General features: G+C 36.9%; 2 protein-coding genes across 10 annotated transcripts in view; one reads left to right on the top strand and one right to left on the bottom strand.

The window, feature by feature from the left end:
• The window catches only part of rps6ka3b (ribosomal protein S6 kinase, polypeptide 3b), a 45906-nt gene extending 23860 nt beyond the window's left edge, over nt 1–22046 (top strand). For 5 of the 9 annotated variants that reach the window (XM_055183099.2, XM_055183098.2, XM_055183092.2 and 2 more), the window contains 20 exons: nt 5376–5492; nt 6198–6279; nt 9810–9890; nt 9986–10065; nt 10224–10330; nt 13248–13285; nt 13477–13619; nt 13910–13980; nt 15396–15484; nt 15595–15659; nt 15750–15852; nt 16065–16189; nt 16334–16459; nt 16759–16848; nt 18180–18338; nt 18556–18717; nt 18805–18881; nt 18960–19077; nt 20407–20547; nt 20636–22046. In XM_055183099.2, the coding sequence (XP_055039074.1) occupies nt 5376–5492; nt 6198–6279; nt 9810–9890; nt 9986–10065; nt 10224–10330; nt 13248–13285; nt 13477–13619; nt 13910–13980; nt 15396–15484; nt 15595–15659; nt 15750–15852; nt 16065–16189; nt 16334–16459; nt 16759–16848; nt 18180–18338; nt 18556–18717; nt 18805–18881; nt 18960–19077; nt 20407–20547; nt 20636–20758 (2097 nt within the window). In that variant the 3' untranslated portion in view covers nt 20759–22046. Of the gene's footprint in view, nt 1–2068; nt 2474–4909; nt 5210–5375; nt 5493–6197; nt 6280–9809; nt 9891–9985; nt 10066–10223; nt 10331–13247; nt 13286–13476; nt 13620–13909; nt 13981–15395; nt 15485–15594; nt 15660–15749; nt 15853–16064; nt 16190–16333; nt 16460–16758; nt 16849–18179; nt 18339–18555; nt 18718–18804; nt 18882–18959; nt 19078–20406; nt 20548–20635 lie in introns of those variants that run through there. The other 4 variants (XM_055183094.2, XM_055183095.2, XM_055183097.2 and 1 more) reach the window with 4 other exon arrangements.
• Nucleotides 22047–22237: 191 nt separating this feature from the next.
• Nucleotides 22238–25927, bottom strand: LOC129426653 (uncharacterized). The gene is made up of 2 exons (XM_055183091.2): nt 25459–25927; nt 22238–25363 (listed from the first exon to the last, which is right to left on the bottom strand). The coding sequence occupies exons 1-2, from the start codon at nt 25753–25755 to the stop codon at nt 22580–22582; spliced, it is 3081 nt and encodes a 1026-aa protein (XP_055039066.2). The 5' UTR covers nt 25756–25927; the 3' UTR covers nt 22238–22579.
• Between the last annotated feature and the right edge of the window lie 54 nt (nt 25928–25981).

Raw genomic sequence — 25981 nt, 5'->3', positions numbered from 1 at the left:
TTTTCCCCCTCCAGTTTGAATAATTAATAAATCTCAGTAGACTTATGTTTTAATGTGGTCTGATGCTTTTGTAATGAGAATGAGATATTTTTGATTTGAGAATTGGACATTAGAGGAAATGTCTACTTTGATCAGCCTTAGGGTTTCAATAATTAATTTAAAATGCCTGCTTTGAAGATATAGTATGCACTAAAGAACTAGGCAATAAAAATGATACACACAAATAAAGGTGCTTCATGATGACATAGTTTTTTGTAGTAATTTTTTTTTGATTATGAAAAGATATGAAAGAAATGGTTCTTTTATGGCAGGATTTCCCAAATTGATGTTCACAAGTGACTTGCAGGTTAGTTCACAAGTGGCTTGAAAATAAGTTGATGTAAAACAAATAATTACAATTACAATTAAATCACTAAATGTAAATAAATATTTTTAAAATAAAAAAGCTTCAAAAGGCTAGTGAACATAAAATATTTCTGTTCTTGACAGGGCATATACAACAAAATGATCTTCACAGTATTCTTTTTCTAATAAAAACATTTGTTTATGTCTTAAGTGTATGTATAGATTAGAGTCAGAAACCACCAGTCTGCGCTTATTTGGTCTTAAAGAGACAGTAACCTCAAAAACCTACTTAAAGGATTAGTCCATTTTCTTTAAAAAAAATCCAGATAATTTACTCACCACCATATCATCCAAAATGTTGTTGTCTTTCTTTCTTCAGTCGAGAAGAAATTATGTTTTTTGAGGAAAGAATTTCAGGATTTTTCTCATTTTAATGGACTTTAATGGACCCCAACACTTAACAGTTTTAATGCAGTTGCAACACAGCTTCAAAGGACTCTAAATGATCCCATACGAGGCATAATGCTAATTTTAGACCTTTTTATGTGCCGTTTGGATCACATGATGGTTTTTGAGGCACAGATCGGATCATTTTTCGGATCAGCAAAAAGGGTGTGGGGAAAATCTAATAACAAATAAAGAAATTACAAACATTTATTAAAAAAGAACAAAGTTGCACATTAAGTAAGGTCTAAAATTAGCATTAGGTACAGAAATCGAGTTAAATGAATCATAACACTGTCTTTATTGTATAAATTAAATAAAATTATTGTTTTTTTTAGAGCTACAGAAGTGATTTTCTCTTTGTCTTGGGTTGTTTGATTAACATTAATGACACAGACTTAAGTAGGTTAATTGAAGTTACTGTCTCTTTAATACCAAATAAGCACAGACTGGTTTCTAACTCTAATCTATACATACACTTAAGACATAAAGAAATGTTTTTATTAGGAAAAGAATACTGTGGAGATCATTTTGTTTGTATGTGCCCTGTCAAGAACAGAAAGATTTTATGTTGGCTTTCTTTTTGAAACGCATCTCTCCGTGTGTGCACTTTTAAGTGCATTTAAAGCCGCGTGCGCACACACAGACGGAGGGCGAATTCCAAACGGTGCTCCACATAAAAATGTTACATTGTTTTTCAATGCTCTATTCGACACATATTAAACTACAGTATGAAATACAGAAGCGCAACTCTCTACAAAGGTTACACATCAAGAGTTCTGGGCATCTTTGAAAGGCATGGATCAGATAAGTACCATTTGATGCTCCAAATCACAAAAAGTATCCACCACAAACACCTCCACTACTACACTCACACAAGTTCTTTACATTATGTAGGAAGCAGTAAATAACAAAAAAATTACTTTAGCTGGGTTTTCACAGGCATGGTCACATTTAGCTGTTTTAATTTGAGTCATTTTCTTGGATATTTTTAGGAAAATGACTATGGATCACCATTCACAGCAAGTCTCTGTCTTGTTTTTATCTGACGTTCATTTGAACCCAAAAGCGTTAGAAACTCATTTAATTTCCAACAATCAGTTTCCATTCTTGGCGACATTGAGATGAGGTGTGAATTATGCTCAGAGAGAGTGTTAAGGAGATGGGAGGGGCTACTGTCTGCATCCACGTACTGTATGTGCTCAACACAGTGCAGGTGATCTGTAAATCATCCCAGAATTTTCTCTCCTCCTTTGATTCAGTAGCTCTCTGACAGCTTAGTTCTGAATGCTTCCATTGAAGATTACGTGTTCCTGTCCATCATTCCTCGTTTTGTGTTCCTCTGAAAGATCTCGTCAAGACAGTTGGAGGGCAAGTGGATTTATTCTTTGGTCAGCCTCAACAGAAGCTTGTTTCTGTAGATCGGATGCTAAAAACAGACTCACCAGACTGGACCGGACCAAGGCGGATACAGTGTCATATGGTAGACTTACAAGCAGGGCTTCAGGAAGTGACTGAAAGGTTAGAAACACTGCCTGGGCTGGATGGAGACATAGCACCTCATGGCAGGATGCTAGCTGGTATGAGGGAGCCCAAGTTGACACAATGCCAGACTGATTTTGGCTGGATCATGAAGGAGCGTTCGCTTGCCTCGGTTCCGTGTCGCTTTTCATGGGACTCTGAGGTATTTATGATTGTTTCAGATTTAGAGATAACACTGGAGACATGGGGAAGAGGAAGTCCATTTGGGGGAATTTGGGGATCCATGTGCAGATAAGGAATAGGAAATTGAGGATCCAGATGCAGATGCACAGAGCCGTTTACACAAGGGATTGTAGCATGTCTATGTTTGAAATGGATTACTAACATACTGTTTACTTTGTCTTGGACAGTTTCCTAATATTTGTGGGAAACAATGTAGTTTGCAACAATATATTATTTAATCTGTAATGTGCTATAGGATAGGGGTCTTCAAACTGTGGTTTGGGACCCACTAGGGGGTCGCACAGTGGGATCAAGTGGGTCGCGCAAAGTCACTTGATTGTTGTAGTGAATGACACAAAAACAGTTTTGTCCTATTAATGACAATAATGGCAATGGTTTTGATATCAGATAGTTTGATAAATTTTATTCATACAATGACAGTGAAAATATGAACTATTAGACATTTCTTTTTGTATTTCTTAAAAGTATTTTGTCTGCATATTTCTATAAAAAACATTTTTTGGTGGGTCCTGAGATAGATTCTATCAATCTAAGTGGGTTGTGAAATGAAGCATTTGGGAACCACCGTTTTAGGGTTTTCTCTTGACGTGAACATAAAAGAAAGTATATTTTATTATTTCAACCCAATGCATCACCAAGTATATATAGATCATAAAAGGAAGGTTAAGTGCATTGCATTGCGGGATACAGCATTACATTTTATATGCTTGGGGTGTATTGCAGATTCTGGAAAATGTTATTTAGGTATTTCATGCAAATATTTGCATGTTTTGCAAATTATATCTGATGCGTTTCTAGTACTTCTAGTAGTGTTTTTGCTTTTCTTCTTAATTTTAGTGATTAATATATGTGTGTGAACTGTGTATAATAATAATTATGTATATATATATAAATATGCACACATGCATCTATAATTTTAATAAAAAATATATATTTATATATTAAGTATTAATATAAATTATACATACATATACAAACGTATATACACGTGTAAACATTTTTTAAAGGTGCAGTATGTAACTTTTAGAAGGATCTCTTGACAGGAATGCAAAATAATATACAAAACTATATTATCAGGGGTGTATATAAATATAAATATATATATATAGAACTTTTTATAATTTGCCTTTATGTTTTTATTACCGAATGAGTCGGTTTTAAAATATACACAGAGGGCCCCCTTACGTGAAAGTCATCATTTTGTGCCGCCATGTTTCTACAGAAGCCCTTAACGGACAAACTTTTTTTTACTAAGTTGTCTCCGACAATGACATGTTTTTCCTGTGGCGGCTACCGTAGCTTCTCTATGCGTTTCAAAAGGGAGGGGTGAGCAGTGGACTGAGCCTTTGGTTGCAATTTGCAACCTCACCACTAGATGCCGCTAACATTTACACACTGCACCTTTAAATATGTACATGCATGTGTGTGCATTTATCTATACAAAATTATTAGACACAGTTTACACACATATGTGATGTAAACGAAAACTTTTATTCTGATATAGATTAATCGCGATTAGTCGTTATGCATCCCTATTGCTAATATAGCAATTTTTACCTCACTTAAAGTGCAACTTGTCCTGCACTATTGTTGTTGTAGACATGTCTCAAATCTTGTGGTAGACCTTCACAATATTTGGGGGAACTGACGCTGCATTTTTTGGTTTTCTGCGGTGCATGTTGCCGTAAAAAACTTTCTTGTATAGTGTAACACTGGCAAGGGCATCCAAAATAGTTTTTCTTTTGAAAATAATGTCCTGTTGTGTGGTTTATTGAAGAGAGGTTTGGTATTTTAAAATGGGTGCATTCAGATCAGCGTAAAAACTGCAGCAAAACATATAGGTAACAATAACTTTAACAACTGAGAGCACCTTAGCAACTGAATAGCAATGACATATACTTCTGAGTGATAAAAATAGCTAAATGTTCTCCTTCATGATGTCTTCATGTAAATCTGTTTTTCTTAGCCATGACTAGTCACGGCATTGACGAACGACAGGACGTTTTGTCGATAGCTTGTATTTCTGCAGTGTCATACCAGCTAGCCCCACCCACTTTGAAATCTCATTGGTTCTCTTTCACATAGCTTTATATTAAACATCAAATACGTTTGACACAACCTCACACCGGTTTTGCTCCAATGTGAAAAGGCAAATTGCTTGTCATTGAAGACTTGTTGCATTTACAGCAACTACTAATACATTAATATTGAATTTTATGTTATTTAAATCTCGGTTGTATGTTAAGTATTAGAGGACTGTCTCTGCTTATAAACTTTCACGAGAGCCACTTGGTTAGTTCGCCAACGTAGTATGACATCATCTCCCGATGTAGAGATAGAGAGCTGAAGGATTAGAGGGGGAGACATGGATGGAAAGAGAGAGTGAGAGTGGGAAGGAGAGTGTGAGGAAAGAAGAGTCTTTAGTCACCCATCTCCACGCCCACCGATACTGCGATGGAGCAGGAGGATTGGGGGTGGCGTCATGGCAACGGTGTGGGAAGCTGTCCATCACGTAAGCTTTCTACATACTGTGGTATTGCGCTCTGTATCAGAAGCCCAGCAGCAGGCACGCTGCGGGGGGATCGCCGGGGCTCAACCCCTCCTCCCTCAGGCATGGACCAGGGCGCCGTGCCCCAGGTTGGGCCCGGGAACACGTGGGTCAGAGCCGGGCACTGCTGTGATGTGCGTGGCGTGGGTGAGAGTGATGCGATTGCGACCGGTTGCATGCAGAAAATGTTAATGTCACGTTGTGTCTATTGTTTCAGCAATGTAGCTTTTTATGTTATTGTTATTGCTATGACTGTCGAGGTTTGCATGTGTCTTGTTGGTGATGTAATTTTATCGTTTTATCTCTTTTTCAGGAAGAAGTGGCTGTTAAAGAGATCAGCATCACACATCTTGTTAAAGAAGGCTCGGAAAAGGCCGACCCACAACAGTTTGAGCTCCGTAAGGTGCTTGGACAAGGATCCTTTGGAAAGGTACGTTACATACAAGCTCTGTTTTAAAACCTAGTAAGCTACATAGACAGCTGTCTTCGATGACAGCATCCAAACTAAAGTCATTTGGATTATTGTGGATAGATGGCAGCTGTGGACGTGAGAGGGTGTGAAAACACGAGGACATGATCATATGCATAAATATTCATAGCACATGCAAATTAGTGGATTTTTTTATTCAAATTACCATTTTATTTTTTGGCTTTTTTATACTACTCTCTTTCTATACTTTATAGTACTATAATATGCAAAATTCAAATGTGATTCAGTGAGCACATTGGACAATTTTTCACATTTGCCCCAAGTAAGGTATCTCAGGATGCTGATACCTCAATAGTCAGCTTGCTAGGCTTTGAAAGCAAGTACATGTGTATTTTTAGCATTGTGTTTCAGAGGTAATTAGCACAAGGACACCTTGAGTCATGTGCAGATGGTAAAGTAAATGTGTCTGTACACAAAACAGACATTCATGTTCCAAGGACAATTTTGGTAAATTACACACAGAGCACTTCGAAGTCACAGTCACTATAGTTACGGCATCATTAGCTCTGCGGGCTTTAACAAAGGGACTAAATCAGTTTTCGATGAAAAACTGAAGAGAAATATATATCCTGTTTCAAAGTGGTTTTAGTGTTGTGTTGTGTTGAAGATTTTGCTTGTTTGTTTATGTCTTTGGTACCATTACAGGTATTTTTGGTGAAGAAAACAACAGGCCCCGATGATGGACAGCTGTATGCAATGAAAGTACTAAAGAAAGCCACCTTGAAAGGTATAAAGTAGTGATAAAAGACATCTGTGTAGGTTTTTAACATTTATTTTAGTATTTTGTTATGTTTTTGGCAGACCCTTTTATCCAAAGCGATTCAAAGTGTATTCGAATATTTGAAGCAAAACCTAGTAAGTGCATCTGAAAGGATTTATTTGTAATGAGTTATGATTTTTTCAGAATGTTAATGGATTCTACCTTAAAACTGGTATTTCTTAATGGCCCGAGGGCGGACTTTGACACAAAAGTATTTAATGAACGTATAGTATGCATCGAGAACATTTGGTGACAATCATTATCTCATTTTTGATGAAGGTGGCATTTAGCTGCTTTTGCATTTGAACTCTTCATTTGTTCCCTGGGATTCGAACCCACAACCCTTGCATTGCTAGTACAATGTTGTACCAATTAAGCTACAGAAGCAGTAGACATTGCTTGCTTGTGTAGATGCAGTGTACGTGTTGCTTGTTTACGTTGCCAAACAATATGATTCATTTAATCAGCTATATAATGTTTTTGCTATTTTTAATTTAAGTGTACTTTACAATATTAAAGGATTAGTCCATTTTCTTAAAAGAAAAATCCAGATAATTTACTCAGCACCATGTCATCCAAAATGTTGATGTCTTTCTTTGTTCAGTCGAGAATAAATTATGTTTTTTGAGGAAAACATTGCAGGATTTTTCTAATTTTAATGGACTTTAATAGAGCCCAACATTTAATACTATAAACAATCCCAAACGAGGCATAAGGGTCTTATCTAGCAAAACGATTGTCATTTTTTACAATAAAAATGACAAATATACACTTTTAAAGCTAGATCCAATCGTGATGCGCTAGCGTGACCCGACGCAATACGTCATCACGTCAAGAGGTCACAGAGGACGAACGCGAAACTCCGCCCCAGTGTTTACAAGTGTGGAGAAAGAGGACCGAACCGACGTTGTTGTATGTCAACTGATACTAATTAATGTCTTTGTGTCAGTTTATTGTTTACAATGGTCCTCAAATGTGCGTTTTATATATGTAACACGTGACCTCCCTACGTCACTATGCATTTACGTTAGGTCGCGCTGGACTGGACCTAGACGAAAAGTTGTGGTTTAAAAGTGCACACTCTCTATTTTTCTTGTCAAAAATGACAATCGTTTCACTAGATAAGAACCTTATGCCTCGTTTGGGATTGTTTATAGTCCTTTGAAACTCCGTTGAAAAAAACTATTAAGTGTTGAGTTACGTATTAAATGTTGGGCTCTATTAAAGTCCATTAAAATTAGAAAAATCCTGCAGTTTTCCTCAAAAAACATAACTTCCCCCCGACTAAACAAAGAAAGACATCAACACCCTAGATGACATGGTGGTGAGTCAACCGTCTGGACTTTTCTTTTAAGAAAATGGACTAATCCTTTAAGGCAGCATTCATTTGTCATGAGTATTGATATCCTAAAATATAAGAATTAATTACATTTATATTAAATTGTCCTCAAAAACTATTAACATTCATTGGATTACCCAAAAATATATATTTTATATGGTTATGTAATGGTTAAAGACTGCTTAAGGTGAATTTTGGCAAAGAGTCTTTTGGCTAGGAATCAATGTATATTGTTATAAGTTACTGTGATCTAAAATTACTCTGATATACACTATCATTCAAATTTTTAGGGTCACTTGCTCATTCTTTATTAATATTACACATTTAGTACACATTTAAGACTTACAGTAAACTTATCAAAACTACACATGTAACTTTGGTAATTATTTAGTAAATTTTCTTTAAATAAATCTAATTAAATTCAGTTTTATCATCTTTAATATATCCATAATGCATTTCAAAAAAAAATTTAAATGAAATTTTATCTTTATATTTGGAAAATATATTTTTAAAACACACAAGTATATACATTTTGATTTAAAGACGTTTAAGATCATAAGAAACTGTTAAAGGAAAACATCACCGTTTTTCAATATTTTATTGTGTTCTTACCTCAACTTAGACGAATAAATACATATTTTTTCAAATGCATGCACTTCATCTTTGCTTAGCGTGTCGTGAATGTGTTAGCATTTAGCCTAGCCGCATTCATTCCTTAGGATCCAAACAGGGATGAATTTAGAAGCCAACAAACACTTCCATGTTTTCCCTATTTAAAGACTGTTACATGAGTAGTTACACAAGTAAGTATGGTGGCACAAAATTAAATGTGACGATTTATTAAGCGGATAAAAAATGAGAACTATATTGTATGGCAGAAGCAACACTCTGACCTCGGCGTGCAGCAACATCATTTGCATGTATTTATTCGTCTAAGTTGTGGTAACATATTAAAATATTGAAAAACTGTGGTGTTTTCCTTTAATCTAAGTGACCCTGAACTTTTGAACAGTAAGACCACTAAAACAATTAGACAAATTCTTTGATGAGTACTCTCAAAATTACCTGGATGAATTAATGGTGTGTCACTAGTACAAAGTTTAACCTCCTCAGACCCGAGCTTTGGTTTGGCTTGCATTTTAGATTTCTTCCAGCTATTTGGGGGTTAGGAAGAACCAATAAATATAATAAACAAATATTTTTCTTTGAACATGAAACAGTCTTATTGTCCATATTTGTGTACAACAGGTTACAATTACACAGAATTAAGTATTATGGTGCAAACAACAAAAAAATGTGATGTCCACGTATGTGGACACACCAGGTATTAGGAGAAGGATAGTTTACCCAAAAATAAAAATTCATTCAAATCATTTACGCACCTCAAATTGTTCCAAACCTGTCTAAATGTCTTTGTTATGCTGAACACAAAATAGGATATTTTGAGGAATGTTCATAAAAGTTCCAAATGCTCAAAATATCTTCTTTTGTATTCAGCAGAACAAAGAAACTTATATAGGTTGGGAACAATTTTAGGTGCATAAATGATGACATATTTTTTTGGGTGAACTATCCTTTCAACTGTGTGCTAAGATACAGACAGTAGGAAAGGAAGAGATCTTGATGTTTACATCAGTATGGTTTAAGTTTTCATTGGCCTAAGTCCTATACCCAAAAGTGCGCATGAATTGTTTTTGCACTCAACAGGAAATTTTGCAGGTGTGTGAGCCGAGTTATTGAAACCAGTTCAAAAGTCTCGGTATCACTCGGGAATACAAATTACTCAGAAATCTCTCCGAGCATTTCCACAGTAACCACTTCCGTATATTCCATTATTTTGGTTATTTAATTCCCAGATGTATCTGTTAAAAAGAGTAAATAGATGTGCATGGAAAGATTCGGCCTTTAAGAAACAGTCCTTCCATATAATAAACGCATCAATATCCACATGAGTAAACTTGCTGGTCTTTCTTGCGCTGCATTTTTTCCTCTTCTTTATTTAATTAGTCATCCGCTGCCATCTGTGTGACTTTGCTGTGCCAGATTTCTATGCGGGGGGGAACATTGGAGAGGAGAGAATGTGTTGTTAATAAACTCATTGAATGTAGTTTTAAAAGAAGTTCTGTTTACTTATGTGCTGTTATTAATGTGTTTTTAGTACGGGATCGGGTCAGAACTAAGATGGAAAGAGACATTCTGGTGGAGGTTAACCATCCCTTTATCGTCAAGCTACACTATGGTGAGTGCTGGTCGTAAGCCAATCAGAATGAAGAACAGCTGTCAGTTTAATGTTCTGTAAACTAATTACCCACAATTCCCTCTCTCCTTTCGCAGCATTCCAGACTGAAGGAAAGCTGTATCTGATACTGGACTTCTTAAGGGGAGGGGATCTTTTCACCCGCCTGTCAAAAGAGGTAAACCAATGCATACTGTGCACAGATATGTACAGTGGACACAATGGTTTTGGACACTTGCATAGAAATTTGATTGCATGCATAACAAGTGATATACTTTTTTCAGAACTAACTTAAAACTCTGGATTCTGATGTTATAATGTCTTGTTTTCCCTTAGGTGATGTTCACAGAAGAGGATGTGAAGTTTTATTTGGCTGAACTGGCTTTGGCTTTGGACCATCTGCATGGACTCGGCATCATCTACAGAGATCTGAAACCAGAGAAGTACTGATTGTTCCTAGTTTAAATCATCATAAAGCACTTGAGTGTCCTATGCTAAAAAACACAGTTATTACAGAGTACAAAAGACATATGACCTTTTAAACTATATATTATAAGCTCTAAGACTTGGAGCTTTACATAGATGTACAATTATTATTTCCTGAAATGTTTATCATCAGCTGAAGGTGTCATGTATAAATGTTTGAAAGTAGTTCAAAGTCGTTAAAATCAAAACAATTCTTATTTTTTTGTGTAATATTATAAATCATTTATCCGTGCAAGTCAAAATTCATATGCCCTCATAAACTTTAATCAAAATCTGAAAATGTACTTCCGCCCTGTTGTGGCGATCATTCTCTTATGACATCATCTAAACGGCTTGGGCAGCTTGCACTATAAAAAATCATAAAATTTTCTATCATGAATAAAAAGCGGCCAATAAGAGCCCAGAATAGATGGAAAATTCTTTAATAATTTAAAAAGCATGTCTAGGTAGGATCTCAAGAAGCTACTTGAAATGACAAGAGTATGATTTTGATAATTCTAGGAAAAGAGTAGCTATTTTGAAAATGCTAGAATACAACATAGCTTTGATTTAGTATTTTGGATGCGTTTAGTCACAATATAATTCCCATAGTTACATTTGTTTTATTCGATAGCTTTTATTCCATTGTTCATAGGAGTTTACTAGTATTCTTAAATGTGGAAAAAATAAAAAAATGTAAAAGTTTCAAATTTCTGAACAGTAGTTGCCATACAGACATCTAATGTTGACTTTATGTAAATATCTCAAATAAAATTATACTTCATGTATGAGGACTTGCATATTTATAATTACAATATTTGAAGAGTTTGGTTCCAAAACGCAATAAATCCATTTTGACTAATTTCGGTAAAAACTTGTTTTCTATACCAAGAAAGTTACGAGATGAAAACCACAATTTTCTGTTACAAACTTTCATATAGCATCTTTATGTTATAATCCAAAAAAAAATCCATCATTTGATTTTCAAAGATTTATTATCCCGGTAAAATGCAATAAATGTATTGAATCAATATATAAATGTGCATTCTTCTTTGCCATGTTATATTCATTTAGTTGACTAGTGGTATACACTGATTTAAAAAAAACTAATGGTATTAATCAAAACACTTACTTTGTCATATTAAGAACACTATCATTGCTGCGTTCATTCTTGGGACGTCGTTGCTGAACTTTTTTTGACAGCGATCAGCTGTAAAATGTTTATGGTCCTGCTCAATTTTTGTTGACTTTGTGTAAAATAATGAAAAGTTTTTCATAAGATCCACTGGGGTCAATGTGTTAGCATGAGAGAAGCTTGATGCTGTCGTGTGAGAACAAGCAACAACACTAGCATTTTTCCGTCGCCCGAGTGGCCCCGTTTCTTCCCCGCCACAGAAAACCACCACAGGTTTATCAATGCCATCAAAAGTTTTATTTTTTGTTTGTTTGTTTGTTGAGCACGAAGTACAAAGTAGATGAGAAAACTAGATTCTGTGTGTATTCAAAGCGCTGATATTGTTGTTTACAATGCGTGAATGGTGCACTGTGATTTGTTGAGCGGATTTATCGCATTCTGCAGAGAAGTAGGACTGGCGCTTATCACGTTTCGGGAAAAAGGGAGAAAAGATGACAGAATAACATGGCGGATATCAGATTTTGCGTAAAATTAATTTACCTTTTAATACTGACCTGATAAAATACTGATTTTGGTGGTAACTATTTTTTTTAAATGGCGCTTATCGTGTTTTGGAACCAAACTCTTCATTTGTTTGAGACATAAAGGGGTGAAATATAATGGGGTGGTTTCCCGGACAGGGCTTATCCTAGTCCGAGACTAAAATGCATGTATGACCTGATTTAATTTCAAAACACCTTGTACTGACATATTTTAACACGTATATCAGTGCCATTGTTTTGTCTCAAGATGCACATTTTTTGTAAGGTTTGTTTGTAAAAACTTCTTAAATGTCCTAAAATAACTCAGACCTAGTACTGGAATAAGTTAAACCCTGTCCGGGAAACCGCCCTAAAGTGTATTTGTATGTATGTATGTATTTATATATCTATATTGTGACACAGTTATTCAAGCTGTTTATTCAAAACATGTTATATGTGGCCCTGGACCACAAAACCTCAAGTCACACATGTATATTTGTAGCAATAGCCAACATTACATTGTATGGTTTAAAATTATAGATTTTTCTATGCCAAAAATCATTAGGATATTGAGTAATGATCATGTTCCATGAAGATATTTTGTACATTTCCTAGAATTCCTACCGTAAATAACTAAGTAATATGTGTTGCTAAGGACTTTGTTTGGACAACTTTAAAGGTGATTTTCTCAATATTTGACACATTACTATTTTTTGTACCCTCAGATTCCAGATGATTGAATATTTGTATCTTGGCCAAATATTTCCTATCCTAATAAAGCATACATCAAGGGAGAGCTTATTTAGTAAACTTTTAGATAATGTATAATTCTCAATCAAAAATGTGACCCTTATTACTGGTTTTGTGGTCCAATGTCACATTTTTGTGTTATTTTCAAATGAATGTTGCATATATTTACTATGAGAACTTTTTAAATTTGTGAAATCCTAAAGTATCGGTATGAATGTGTGTATGTTCATAAATCAGATTTCCGTATGTGTTGTCCACAATTTTTTCCACATGGTTTCTCTAGCAGTCATTCTTCCATGATGCCGGTGTTGAAGGTCATCCATAAACAATTTATCTCTGGAGAGAATAAGACAATAATGATGACGATAATAGTAATAGTAAAAGAGAGATATGTGCACGTGGCTCACGGCGATGGTTGCAATAGAAAGTAAGAAGACTTTTGTGTGATGCTCATACTCGGTTTAATGCTGTGAATCTGTGTCATTTCAGCATACTCCTGGATGAGGAAGGCCACATAAAGCTGACAGGTAGGTAATTTCATATTGTTGGGATAGCTGCATCAGCATTGTGCCACCTTGAACGTTTAGGGCTTCACATTGGCAGCCAGACGGACGATTTAACTGTGTAAACCACACTTATACTTCAGCTTTGTGCACTTTTACATTGTTATATATTAATGTGTGGAAAATGAATTTTGTTGTGTATTTGTTTGTATCAGATTTTGGACTCAGTAAGGAGTCGATTGATCATGAAAACAAAGCATACTCTTTCTGCGGGACGGTAGAGTATATGGCCCCAGAGGTGGTGAACCGGAGAGGACATACGTATAGCGCTGACTGGTGGTCCTATGGTGTGCTTATGGTGAGCGAGTGGTGCTGTTTTAATTTTAATTTCCTTGTAGCTCAACTTGTATATTAGTAGTGCAAAAGGTTGTGGGTTCGATTCCCAGGTAATGCACATACTGATAAAGTGTCAAATGCTTTGGATAAAACATCTCCTAACCTTTTTAAGGCATATTTCACCTAAAAAGTAAAATTCTGCCTTTATTTACCCTTGCGTGATTTCAAACATAATAAAATTATGAAATTTTAGGCAAACTGTGCCTTTAAACATTAGGAATCAATTTTCTGTCTGTTTTGTCTCTTTGTTAGTTTGAAATGCTAACAGGAACGCTGCCGTTCCAAGGAAAAGACCGCAAGGAAACCATGACCATGATACTAAAGTAAGTACGACAACCTCATCCTTCCACCTTCACATCCCTCTATAATCTAAACTCAGGGTAAATGGAAGAATTTGGCAGGATAGCTCAGCATAACATCTGGATGCTAAGTGCCGCTCCAGTTAGGATGTGCCCTTGGTTCAGCCGACAGTGCTGTTTAGCCTTAAGACTAACCACTTAACCATCAGTAAACAAGAAACCACACTTCATGTCATAAAACAGCCTGCTGAGCAGTAAATAAAGCCCAGGGTTTCGCATGTGATGGATGATTATAATCAAAGGCCTGCGTAGACTGACGGCTTTGATAAGCTGTGGTAATGTGATTTCAATGGACTGCAGTACTTCAGAGCTCAGGCGAAATGAGGGTTTGAACACTGTAATAGTCCAAAACGGGTTATTTGAGGCTTCTGGAGAAGCTGATAAGGACCGGGCCATGGCCAAAAGTATTAGCTTTGGATGTGACATCAGTGTGGATGACAGTGACTGATTTGGCCCTTGTTATCTGACCTTTAGCTTGATTTTGACTTTTGGCATGAAGTCCGTTCCATATTGTAGCATCAAAATAATTGATGGTTTTAGTGATTAGTGACCTTGATACTTTAAAGGGACACTCCACTTTTTTTGAAATATGCTAATTTTCCGGCTCCCCTAGAGTTAAACACTTGATTTTTACCTTTTTGAAATCCATTCAGCTGATTTCTGGGTCTGACGCTACCACTTTTAGCATAGCTTAGCACAATCCATTGAATCTGATTAGAACATTAGCATCGCGCAAAAAATAACCAAAGAGTTTCGATATTTTTCCTATTTAAAACTGGACTCTTCTGTAGTTACAGCGTATACTAAGACTGACAGAAAATTAAAAGATGCAATTTTCTAGGCCGATATGGCTAGGAACTATACTCTCATTCTGGCGTAATAATCAATAATCTGCTGTAACATGGCAGCAGCAGGCGTAGTGATATTACGCACTGCCCGAAAATAGTCCCCTGCCATTGAAAGTTACTAAGGGGACTATTTCCGGCTGCTGCGTAATATCATTATGCCTCCTGCAGCCATGTTACAGCAGCAAAGTCCTTGATTATTACGCCAGAATGAGAGTATAGTTCCTCGCTATATCTGTCTAGAAAATCACAACTTTTAATTTTTTGTCTGTCTTAGTACACGATGTAACTACAAAAGAGTCAAGTTTTAAATAGTAAAAATATAGAAACTCTTTGGTTATTTTTTGCGCGATGCTAATGGTCTAATCAGGCTTAAGTTTCTCAGAACTCAGGATTTTGTTTTCAAAGAGGTAATGATTAAACCTATGCAACCGGACTCCGAAAAAAGTGAATAATTGGGGCTTGCCATGTTGATGTTTTGATATTCATCATACTATGACATCTGGCTTCATTCTTGTCCTCTTCTTTTCATAGGGCTAAGCTTGGAATGCCTCAGTTTTTGAGTTCAGAAGCTCAGAGTCTCCTCAGGAGCCTTTTCAAACGAAATCCTTCCAATAGATTAGGTAAGCAAAAGACTCGCACATTAGATTGAATCAATGTTTATGGTATTGAGTTATGCATATTTGTTTGTTATGCATGTAAAGCATAAATGTTTTCACAATTGCAACTGCAGGTGCGGGTCCAGATGGAGTCGAAGAAATAAAGCGGCATCCCTTTTATGCTAATATTGATTGGAATGTAAGTATGCATCTTCTTAATGTAGAAATTAGACTTTGCATTAGTCATTGCATAGTTGTAACATGTCTTTCAATGGCCTGTTTCTTGAAGAAATTATTTAGAAGAGAGTTGCATCCACCCTTTAAACCAGCCTCTGGCAGACCAGATGACACATTCTACTTTGACCCAGAATTCACAGCCAAAACTCCCAAAGGTACATCTACTGCTATGTTTGATCCTAGACAGATAGGCAGGCCTCTCATTAATCCCCTTTCAGACAAATGCACAATGCGCCAATTCAATACCTGCTGAATATAAAACCCATTTAATTAAATGCTTCTAGACCTTTTGAAAGCATTGTTGGATTATCTAATGATGTATTTAAGGATGAGAAAACACTGTGTGTTTGTGTGTGTGTTTGTTTAGACTCACCAGGTGTACCACCCAGTGCCAATGCTAATCAACTCTTTAGAGGTTTTAGTTTTGTGGCTATAACCCCAGAAGAAGAGAGTCAGCCCCTGCAGAGTAACAGCATGACTTCTATAGTTCAGGTATATGCACTCTAAAACTCAGACCCATTTGTGATGCATTTAAACTGCAGATTAAACCTCTTTCCACATAATGCATGCTGTAATACCCGTGTCTTGGGTCAGGATTTATGACAGAACTACATTGTTATTTTCACTGTTTTATAGCAGCTACACAGAAATGTGAATCAGTTCAGTGATGCGTACGAGGTAAAGGAGGATATCGGAGTCGGCTCATATTCGATCTGCAAACGTTGCATACAGAAGAGCACAGGCATGGAGTATGCAGTGAAGGTGAGGATGGTCAGATTAAGTTTAGGGGGGGGGATCCTATAAACTTACATCAAACTTATATCTAGGGACTACCAGAATATCATAGCAACCCCGTAGCAACCACTTTAGAATATGCTAAAATAGTATGCAACTGCATAGTATCACTTTGAAAATGTAATTAGAATCGAAGCTAGTTTTTGTATTGACTCTTTGATGCATGCTTCTTGCTAAGATTACAGTCTTATATTGCATTGGCACAAAGTTTTGTCCTGTGTGAAGTTTCCTGGAAACTAATGCATCTATATTTATATGATGTTTAGATAATCAATAAAGCCAAAAGGGATCCAACGGATGAGGTGGAAATTCTGTTACGCTATGGACAGCATCCAAATATAATCACACTGAAAGACGTGAGTGATCTAAAACAAGGACACATTCACTTATATTTTCTTTTATACAGTTGTGATCAAAAGTTTGCATTGCACAATAAACATAATAAAATAAGAGGGATGAAAACATTTAATTTTGTTTGTTTTTTAAAGTAACACTGCACTGAATAAGCTGAATTTCACTTGACAGATTAACACAAGTCAAAATAACAACTAAATTTACAAATTTTTCAATTGATTTTTAGCATTGTTTTTTTCTATGATTATTTATGGTTTATATCAGTGGTTCACAACCTTTTTTCTTTTGGGCCCTGCTCTGTACAGACAGTATATGACAATCTGAGTCCCTCCATCCCTCTAGCATATGACCCTGGACCACAAAACCAGTCACAAAGGTCAATTTGTTAAAAATGTGATTCATACATCATCTAAAAACTGAATAAGCTTGAGACAATATTTGGAAAATCTGAAACTAAGGGTGGAAAAATCTAAATACGGAGAAATCGCCTTTTTAAGTCCTTAGCAACACATATTACTTATATTAAATAAATGTTTGATATAATTATGGTAGAAAATGTACAAAATATCTTCATGAAACATGATCTTTACTTCAAAATTTTTTATAATAATTTTTGGCATAAAAATATTTTTTTAATATAATTTTTGGCATAAAATATAATAATTTTTTGATCCATACATACTCATGTATTGTTAGCTATTGCTACAAATATACCCTTGGTACTTATGACCTGGACGGTTTTGTAGCCACATATATATTGTAGATTGTATCATATCTAATCATATGATTTTTAAAAACTTTTTTTTTTAATTATATAAAATTAATATAATATAAAAAATTTATATAAAAATCCTCTTTTTCAAGCTAATTCAACACAGTACTAAGGTCAATTTAAAACCTTTATTTTAAACAATATACATTTGCAAGTGTATGTAATCCTACAAACACAACTGTAAAAGGATGATGGGCATCATCTTGTATTGCCATTTGTGTTATTGGCCGAACACAGTTATATTAATGTCTGGTTCGTTCCAAAAGACAATGTGTTTACCTGAAGCGATTTTGCTCAGAGGTTTCCATTGTTAGAAAGAGTGAATACCATAATGAGTTCCTGCTATTATTTTCTTTTACAAATGACTCAGAGCAGGAGCTCTGTCTTTCCTATTCATTTAGCAGTGTATTAGTTTTATGTTTCCATACATTAGAAATGATTGACTTACAGAAATGCATCCCTGTTTCCTGGCAGTATTGATTGCATCTCATCACAAACATCCATGTATGAGGTTGTCTCCATCTCTAATTCTCTCTGAGCTGTCCATGGCAATGCTTGCAGGTTTACGATGATGGGCGCTCAGTCTATCTGGTGACGGAGCTGCTGAAGGGCGGTGAGCTACTGGATAAAATTCTCAGACAGAAATTCTTCTCCGAAAGGGAAGCAAGCGCTGTGCTTTACACCATCACAAAAACTGTGGAATACCTGCATGCTCAAGGGGTACGTAACCTATAACTTCTGAGACACAAAAATATGCATTATATTGAGCACTGCACTGCACCTTAACCTGTGCTGTTGCTATATTGTTTATATTTATATACACAAGTACATGTACATCATTCATGACAATAAAAGTTCATTCAATATGTGTTGAATAATAATGAAGAGAATTTACCTTTATTTTGATCTAATGTTTACATCTTTCCCTCCTCAAAAGGTGGTTCATAGAGATCTAAAGCCTAGTAACATTCTTTACGTCGATGAATCTGGTAATCCAGAGTCCATCCGAATTTGTGACTTTGGCTTCGCCAAGCAGTTGAGAGCTGAAAACGGTCTCCTGATGACACCCTGTTATACTGCTAACTTCGTGGCCCCAGAGGTAAATTTTTCTGTTTTGCTTGTGATGGTGCAACAGTTTTCTACAAAGCAGATGTTCTTGATCAGACTAAATCACTTTGGTTCCCAGGTGCTGAAGAAGCAGGGTTATGATGCTGCGTGTGACATCTGGAGTCTAGGTGTTCTTCTGTACACAATGTTAACTGGGTAAGTAGGTAAGCTTAGGTCTGAAGTTGGGATATTTTAAAAGGTGTTTCGGTGTTTGACGCTGAGCTTTTTTCTCAGATTTACTCCGTTTGCGAACGGCCCAGAGGACACACCTGAGGAGATTCTGGCTCGGATAGGCAGTGGGAAGTTTTGTCTCACAGGGGGATACTGGAATTCGGTTTCACCTGAGGCCAAGGTGGGTGTAGAACTGCTTCAAAGATAACCAAAGTTTTCAAGTTGCCACCATGCCAAATTTTAAGAATGCAAAATTATTTTAAACACAGCAACAAACAGGATATGATGTTACACTCTTGGACTAGTTCAAATATTAAATCAAATTTTATTCAAAACTATTTAAAAGGATTAGTCCATTTTCTTCCAAAATCCAGATAAATTATACAAATTTACTCACCACCATGTCATCCAAAATGTTGATGTCTTTTTTTGTTCAGTCGAGAGGAAGGTATGTTTTTTGAGGAGGGCATTCCAGTATTTTTCTCATTTTAATGGACCCCAACACTTAACAATTTTAATGCAGTTTAAAATTGCAGTTTCAAAGGACTCTAAACTATCCCAAACGAGGCATAAGGGTCTTATCTAGCGAAACGATTGTCATTTTTGGAAAGAAAAATAAAAAAATATGCACTTTTGAACCACAACTTCTCGTCTTCCTCCATTCGTGTGGCGCACCAGCGCGATCTCACGTAGTGCGTCATCACGTCAAGAGGTCACGGATGACGTATGCGAAACTACGCGCCCAGTGTTTACAAGTGTGGAGAAAGAGGACCGTGCCGACGTTGTTGTGTCAAATGATACTAATAAATGTCTTTGTGTCAGTTTATTGTTTAAAATGATCCGCAAATGTGCGTTTCATATATGTAACACGTGACCTTTCGTCATCATTGCGCAATTACGTGAGGTCGCGCTGGCTCGTCACACAGCCAAAGGAAGAAGAGAAGTTGTGGTTTAAAAATGCATGTTTTTATCAATCGTTTCGCTAGATAAGACCCTTACGCCGCGTTTGGGAGGTTTAGAGTCCTTTGAAACTGCAATTTTAAACTGCTTTAAAACTGTTAAGTGTTTGGGTCCATTAAAGTCCATTAAAATGAGAAAAATCCTGGAATGTTTTCCTCAAAAAACATAATTTCTTCTCGAAAGAAACATTTTGGATGACATGGTCGTGAATAAATTATCTGGATTTTTTTTTAAGAAAATTGACTAATCCTTTAAATAAATCTTAGGGATGCAATAATATCTAATACAAAGAAGTCCAATACACTGTTTGGACGAAAAAAAATATTGAAAAAAGAAATGAATCCGCTATTGGTCACACATCTCATCATACAAATTCGCAGGTCAGAATTACCCAAAACTATGTTTGCGTGCATACTACTATGTCCACCCTAAGTCCAACATGATCGGCCCTTACATTGCCACACCTTTCTAGGAGTATCTCCATAGAGAGTCACCAGCAAACAATGATCAAAATGAGACGTCAAGCACCTGTTTATGATGTTTTCTGCAGGACTTGGTGTCTAACATGTTGCATGTAGATCCCCATCAAAGACTGACGGCTGCGCAGGTGTTAAGACATCCATGGATTGTTCACAAAGAGCACCTCCCCAAATACCAGCTCAATAGACATGACGCCCCCCATTTGGTTAAGGTTTGTTCCATAAGTTAAAGAGTCTTTAGAGTACTTATATATGCATACAGATTTGTTTTTCTTATGTGTTAAATCTTTTCTCCTGCAGGGGGCGATGGCTGCTACCTACTCTGCCTTGAATATGAATATTCCTCCAGTGCTCGAACCCGTGGGTTGCTCTATTCTTGCTCAGCGCAGAGGGGTGAAGAAAATGACCTCCACTGCTTTATGATCACATACCTGCCACCTCCAATCCCATGACCTTTAGCTTGGTTTAAGCACAGACTAAACTCGGTTTGCTGGCTGCCCACCTTGCGTCAAGGCCTCGGAGCCAAGCGTTGATACTGGGGACCCCTGGTGGACAATCGAAATCTTCCATCTCTACGTGGGCCAATGAAATGTTGAATATCCGTACAATCATTGCTGCCTCCAAACGCAAACAGACGAAGAATCGGGGGAATTCTGTGGACTTTATCTGAGCAGCAAACACTTTTGAGTATACAGTATGATATATAAATCTGTAACATGCTGTATCTTAAAAATATATATATATAAAGCTAGGAAGTTTATGTTTTATGATTTTAGGCAGTAAAGTTATGACATCATAAAGTCCATCTGCACTTTTTTTGTGCGCACATAGTCAAATAAAGCTCCAGTTGTATGGGGGTGTTATATAAAGTATACATTCTGTGATTTCAGGTCAACACTGAATATTCAATTTTTATCCTGTCCTTACTTAAATCTTTTGCACTTCTACCTTATTTAAACTCTGGAAAGCCACTGACATCATACGCTGATGTATTATTTCATAAGCTGAAGTTCCACTAACCCGTACTAGCTTTGATGTATCCCAGCACACTTTATTTTCATAGTCATTCTTAACTGGGACCCGTCTGGGAAACTCAAACGAGACTATAAGAGCAGCCGCTGATGTCTGAATGGTTGTATGATAGCTGCTTGCGTTAGCTCAACATACTTTTTACACATCACGTGAAAAGAGGTCCAAAGCACAACAATGCAGCGGAGACCCATATATAAGCAGCACAGAATGTCAAACGGAGAACTCAGGTGAAATGCAATACAAAAAAATAAGCTGGGACGAAAACGTATACAGCTGTATCGCCTCACCTAACACCTGCTGACCTGTGTATTTGTTGTATGTAGAGAAGTATTGAATTGCTCAGAGATATATGTAGTGACTTTATCAAGTGACTACTGAGAGACTTGACATATTTTTTTATAAATGTGCATGGGCAAGATGCTATATTAGCTAGTAGCGCTTTGGAAGTGGATATGTCATGAGCATGATTGAGGATGTTTTCTCTTATTTTTTAACCACTTCTAATTCCTTACAGGTTTGCAGTTATTGTTTAAATTTGTTGCATTGTTGTACATTTATTTTTATTTTTGTTGTCTCGGACGAGTGCTGGAAAAATGTTGCTGTCCATGTAAGCAAGCTGCTATCCTGTTCTTTCCTTTTTGTACAGGTAGAAAATAAAGGATTGCCATTTTTAATAAAACTGTCTGTGAATTCTAAATCCTTCATGTGGTTGATTATGTTGGTTTATACAATAAACTTTGCTTAATTTGCTGAGTATTAACAAAAAATGTTTAATATAATACATTAGTGAATTAATATTTTTACATCTGCCTTTTTATTTTTAGAGCTTACCGATAAAACAGGATTTAAGGATGAAATGCACCAATAGACTTAAAGCAATGAAAATACATTTTATTATTTATATGAAATGCATCTTTCAAGTACACATTATTCTGTGAATTCAGCAACATAATACTAATAACACTTTACGCTTTCTACCGTGAATAAGAATGTATGTACATGGTGTTATGTAACAAAGACATAAGTCTACCTAAAATATGCACTATTTAGTTTACATGATTAGATTAGGTCCTTAACTACAAACCTGACTAAAGAAAATCAATTTTCAAATGAAAAAATAAAGCTCAAACTACAAGCAAGCCACTATAATCTATCATACAGTACGTTGAAAAAGAAATGTTATGAAAGCCACAAGTGGACGACGGATATCCCTTATTGTGTGAAAGCATGATCCTTGCTTTTTTCCTCTTCATGATTATCTTGGGTAAGTTCCTTTTCCAGAACACTCTGTGCCTCTTCAGACTCCGCAACCTCAAGTACTGTTGGATCTGCTGCTGATTCTACAATTGATGATTCTGCTGCTGCTGATTCTACCATCGATGGATCTCTTGCGTATTCTTTTATCGATAGATCTGATATTGAAGGATCTGCTGCTGATTCTATCATCGATGGATCTGCTATTGATGGATTTGCTGCTGATTCTATCATCGATGGATCTGCTGCTGATTCTATCATTGATGGATCTGCTGCTGATTCTATCATTGATGGATCTGCTGCTGATTCTATCATCAATGGATCTGCTGCCGATTCTAACATCGATGGATCTGCTGCTGATTCTATCATTGATGGATCTGCTGCTGATTCTGTCATCGATGGATCTGCTATTGATGGGTCTGCTGCTGATTCTAACATCGATGGATCTGCTGCTGATTCTATCATCGATGGATCTGCTATTGATGGATCTGCTGCTGATTCTAACATCGATGGATCTGCTGCTGATTCTATCATTGATGGATCTGCTGCTGATTCTATCATTGATGGATCTGCTGCTGATTCTGTCATCGATGGATCTGCTGCTGATTCTGTCATCGATGGATCTGCTATTGATGGGTCTGCTGCTGATTCTAACATCGATGGATCTGCTGCTGATTCTATCATCGATGGATCTGCTATTGATGGATCTGCTGCTGATTCTAACATTGATGGATCTGCTGCTGATTCTATCATTGATGGATCTGCTGCTGATTCTATCATTGTTGATGGATCTGCTGCTGATTCTATCATCGATGGATCTGCTATTGTTGGATCTGCTGCTGATTCTATCATCGATGGATCTGCTGCTGATTCTATCATCGATGGATCTGTTATTGTTGGATCTGCTGCTGATTCTATCATCGATGGATCTGCTGCTGATTCTATCATCGATGGATCTGCTGCTGATTCTATCATCGATGGATCTGCTGCTGATTCTATCATCGATGGATCTGCTGCTGATTCTATCATCGATGGATCTGTTTTTGTTGGATCTGCTGCTGATTCTATCATCGATGGATCTGCTATTGATTGATCTGCTGCTGATTGATCTCCTGATGTTTTTACTGTTAATGGATCAGCTGCTGATTCTACTATCGATGGATCTGTTATTGATGGATCTGCTGCTGATTCTACCATCAGTGGATCTGTTATTGATGGATCAGCTGCTGATTCTATCATCGATGGATCTGCTATTGATGGATCTGCTGCTGATTGATCTCCTGATGTTTTTACTGTTAATGGATATGCTGCTGATTCTACCATCGATGGATCTGTTATTGATGGATCTGCTGCTGATTCTACCATCAATGGATCTGCCCCCAATGGATCTGCTGCTGATTCTACCATTGATAGATCTGCCCCCAATAGGTCTGCTGCTGATTCTACTGCTGATGGATCTGCTGCTGATTCTGCTACTGATTCTGTTGCTGACTCTGCTGCCGACTGATCTGCTGCTGATTCTACCACTGATACTATTTCCGATGGATCCGTCACTGATTCTACCACCATTGGATCTGCTGCTGATTCTACCGCCGAATGATCTGCTGCTGATTCTATCGCCAAAGGATCTGCTGCTGATTCTACCACCGAAGGATCTGCTGCTGATTCTACCGCCGAAGGATCTGCTGCTGATTCTACCACTATTTCTATTTCCGATGGATCAGTCACTGATTCTACCAGCATTGGATCTGCTGCTGATTCTACCGCAGAATGATCTGCTGCTGATTCTACCACTAATTCTATCTCCGATTGATCCGTCACAGATTCTATCACCATTGGATCTGCTGCTGATTCTACTGCTGATAGATCTGTTGCACTCTCAGCCAGAACATTTATTTCAGCCTCCGAAATCTCCATATCGGCCTCTTCCACATTATGTTTGTTCAAGTGTTTGATATAGGTTTTGACTTTGGAGAAAGTGATATTGCAAGTCTTACACGTGACTTTTTTCCGAGCATGGGATGTTTTGATGTGCTGACCGAGTAAACTTCTGGTTGGAAAGCTCTTTTCGCACATGGGGCATGCGCTCGCAATTTTTCCAGAGTGAAATTTCACGTGTGCCGCAAGAGCCACTTTGTAGCCGAAGCGTCTGGGACATAAATGGCAAGCGTGTGGCAATATGGACTCTCCAAACTCGTGAACTTTCAGGTGAGCTTTCCAAGAAGACTCCCAGGAAAAACTCTTCTCACATTGCTGGCACTTGTACCTTTTATCAGTAGTGTAATCATTGTGTACGGCTCTATGTTGCATTAGGAAACGCATTTTAGGAAATTTCTCCCCACAAGTTGTACAAACAAAAATCGTCTCTTTAACTTCTGATTCATCTTTTTGCCTCGGGTGACTTGCCCGTTGATGCTTCATAAGGGTACGTTTACTACTAAACCTCTCCCCACAAGTCAAACAACTGAAAAACTTGACCTTAACACCTTCTCTAATCTCAACAATTACAGTTGAAGTGCCTTTATTTCCCTTCATATCTTGGCCTTGGTCGCCTTCCTCTATGTCCATGTCTTCAGTAATAGCCAGCTCACTTTCCTCAGGTTTAAAACTATCATCCAGTGAGGAGTTTAGATCTTCTTGGAATGATATGCTGTCATTTAAATCATATTCAAAAGGTTCGTCTTTGACGCAGGCAAGTGAAATGGTCTCAGAAATGGTGATTGTGCACGTGTTATCTGTTTCCTGTCAAATAAAGCAATACAGAGTTTGAAGGACGATGTATATAACAACAACAGTAATGTTTTACAGTAATGGCTATGTTTTTATAACAGTCTTACCTCATTCTGTATATTGTTTGGAGTCTCAAATGCTCGATTTACACAGAAGATCGTGGGCACAGCATCTATGCCTAATATTTTGCATGTGGTGTAACCCAGATCCAATTTAAAATAGCACTCCTCAGAGAAATGTTCACCGCACACCCGAGATGAAGAAGACACGCTTTCTCCACTTGGTTTACTGTCTTCCATAAATTTCATCCACACGCTGCGTCTTTTCGGATCCTCTGGTAACATGTAATGAATAATCGTGTCCGATCGGTTTGGACAACCGCCAACATCACATTTATGTGCCATATCGTTTACAAATGATCAGTATCTGTGGTTTGAATTCAATGTATTCAACTTTAGTTCTCGGAAGTTCTCTTATTTGTACATGCACTCCCTAGTTATGTTTTAGGTTCAGTAATCATGCTGAAAACCATATGCTGAAAACAATGTTGTTGTTTCTTCTGATGTTACTGAAGATGTTAATTATTCAATTGGCGCCCCCTATTGAACAGGAGCACGGTCTGCTGTATAC

The sequence above is a fragment of the Misgurnus anguillicaudatus genome, chromosome 25 (genome assembly GCF_027580225.2).
Source record: "Misgurnus anguillicaudatus chromosome 25, ASM2758022v2, whole genome shotgun sequence".
Lineage (NCBI taxonomy): Eukaryota > Metazoa > Chordata > Actinopteri > Cypriniformes > Cobitidae > Misgurnus > Misgurnus anguillicaudatus.
This window is presented reverse-complemented; position numbering and strand designations above follow the sequence as displayed.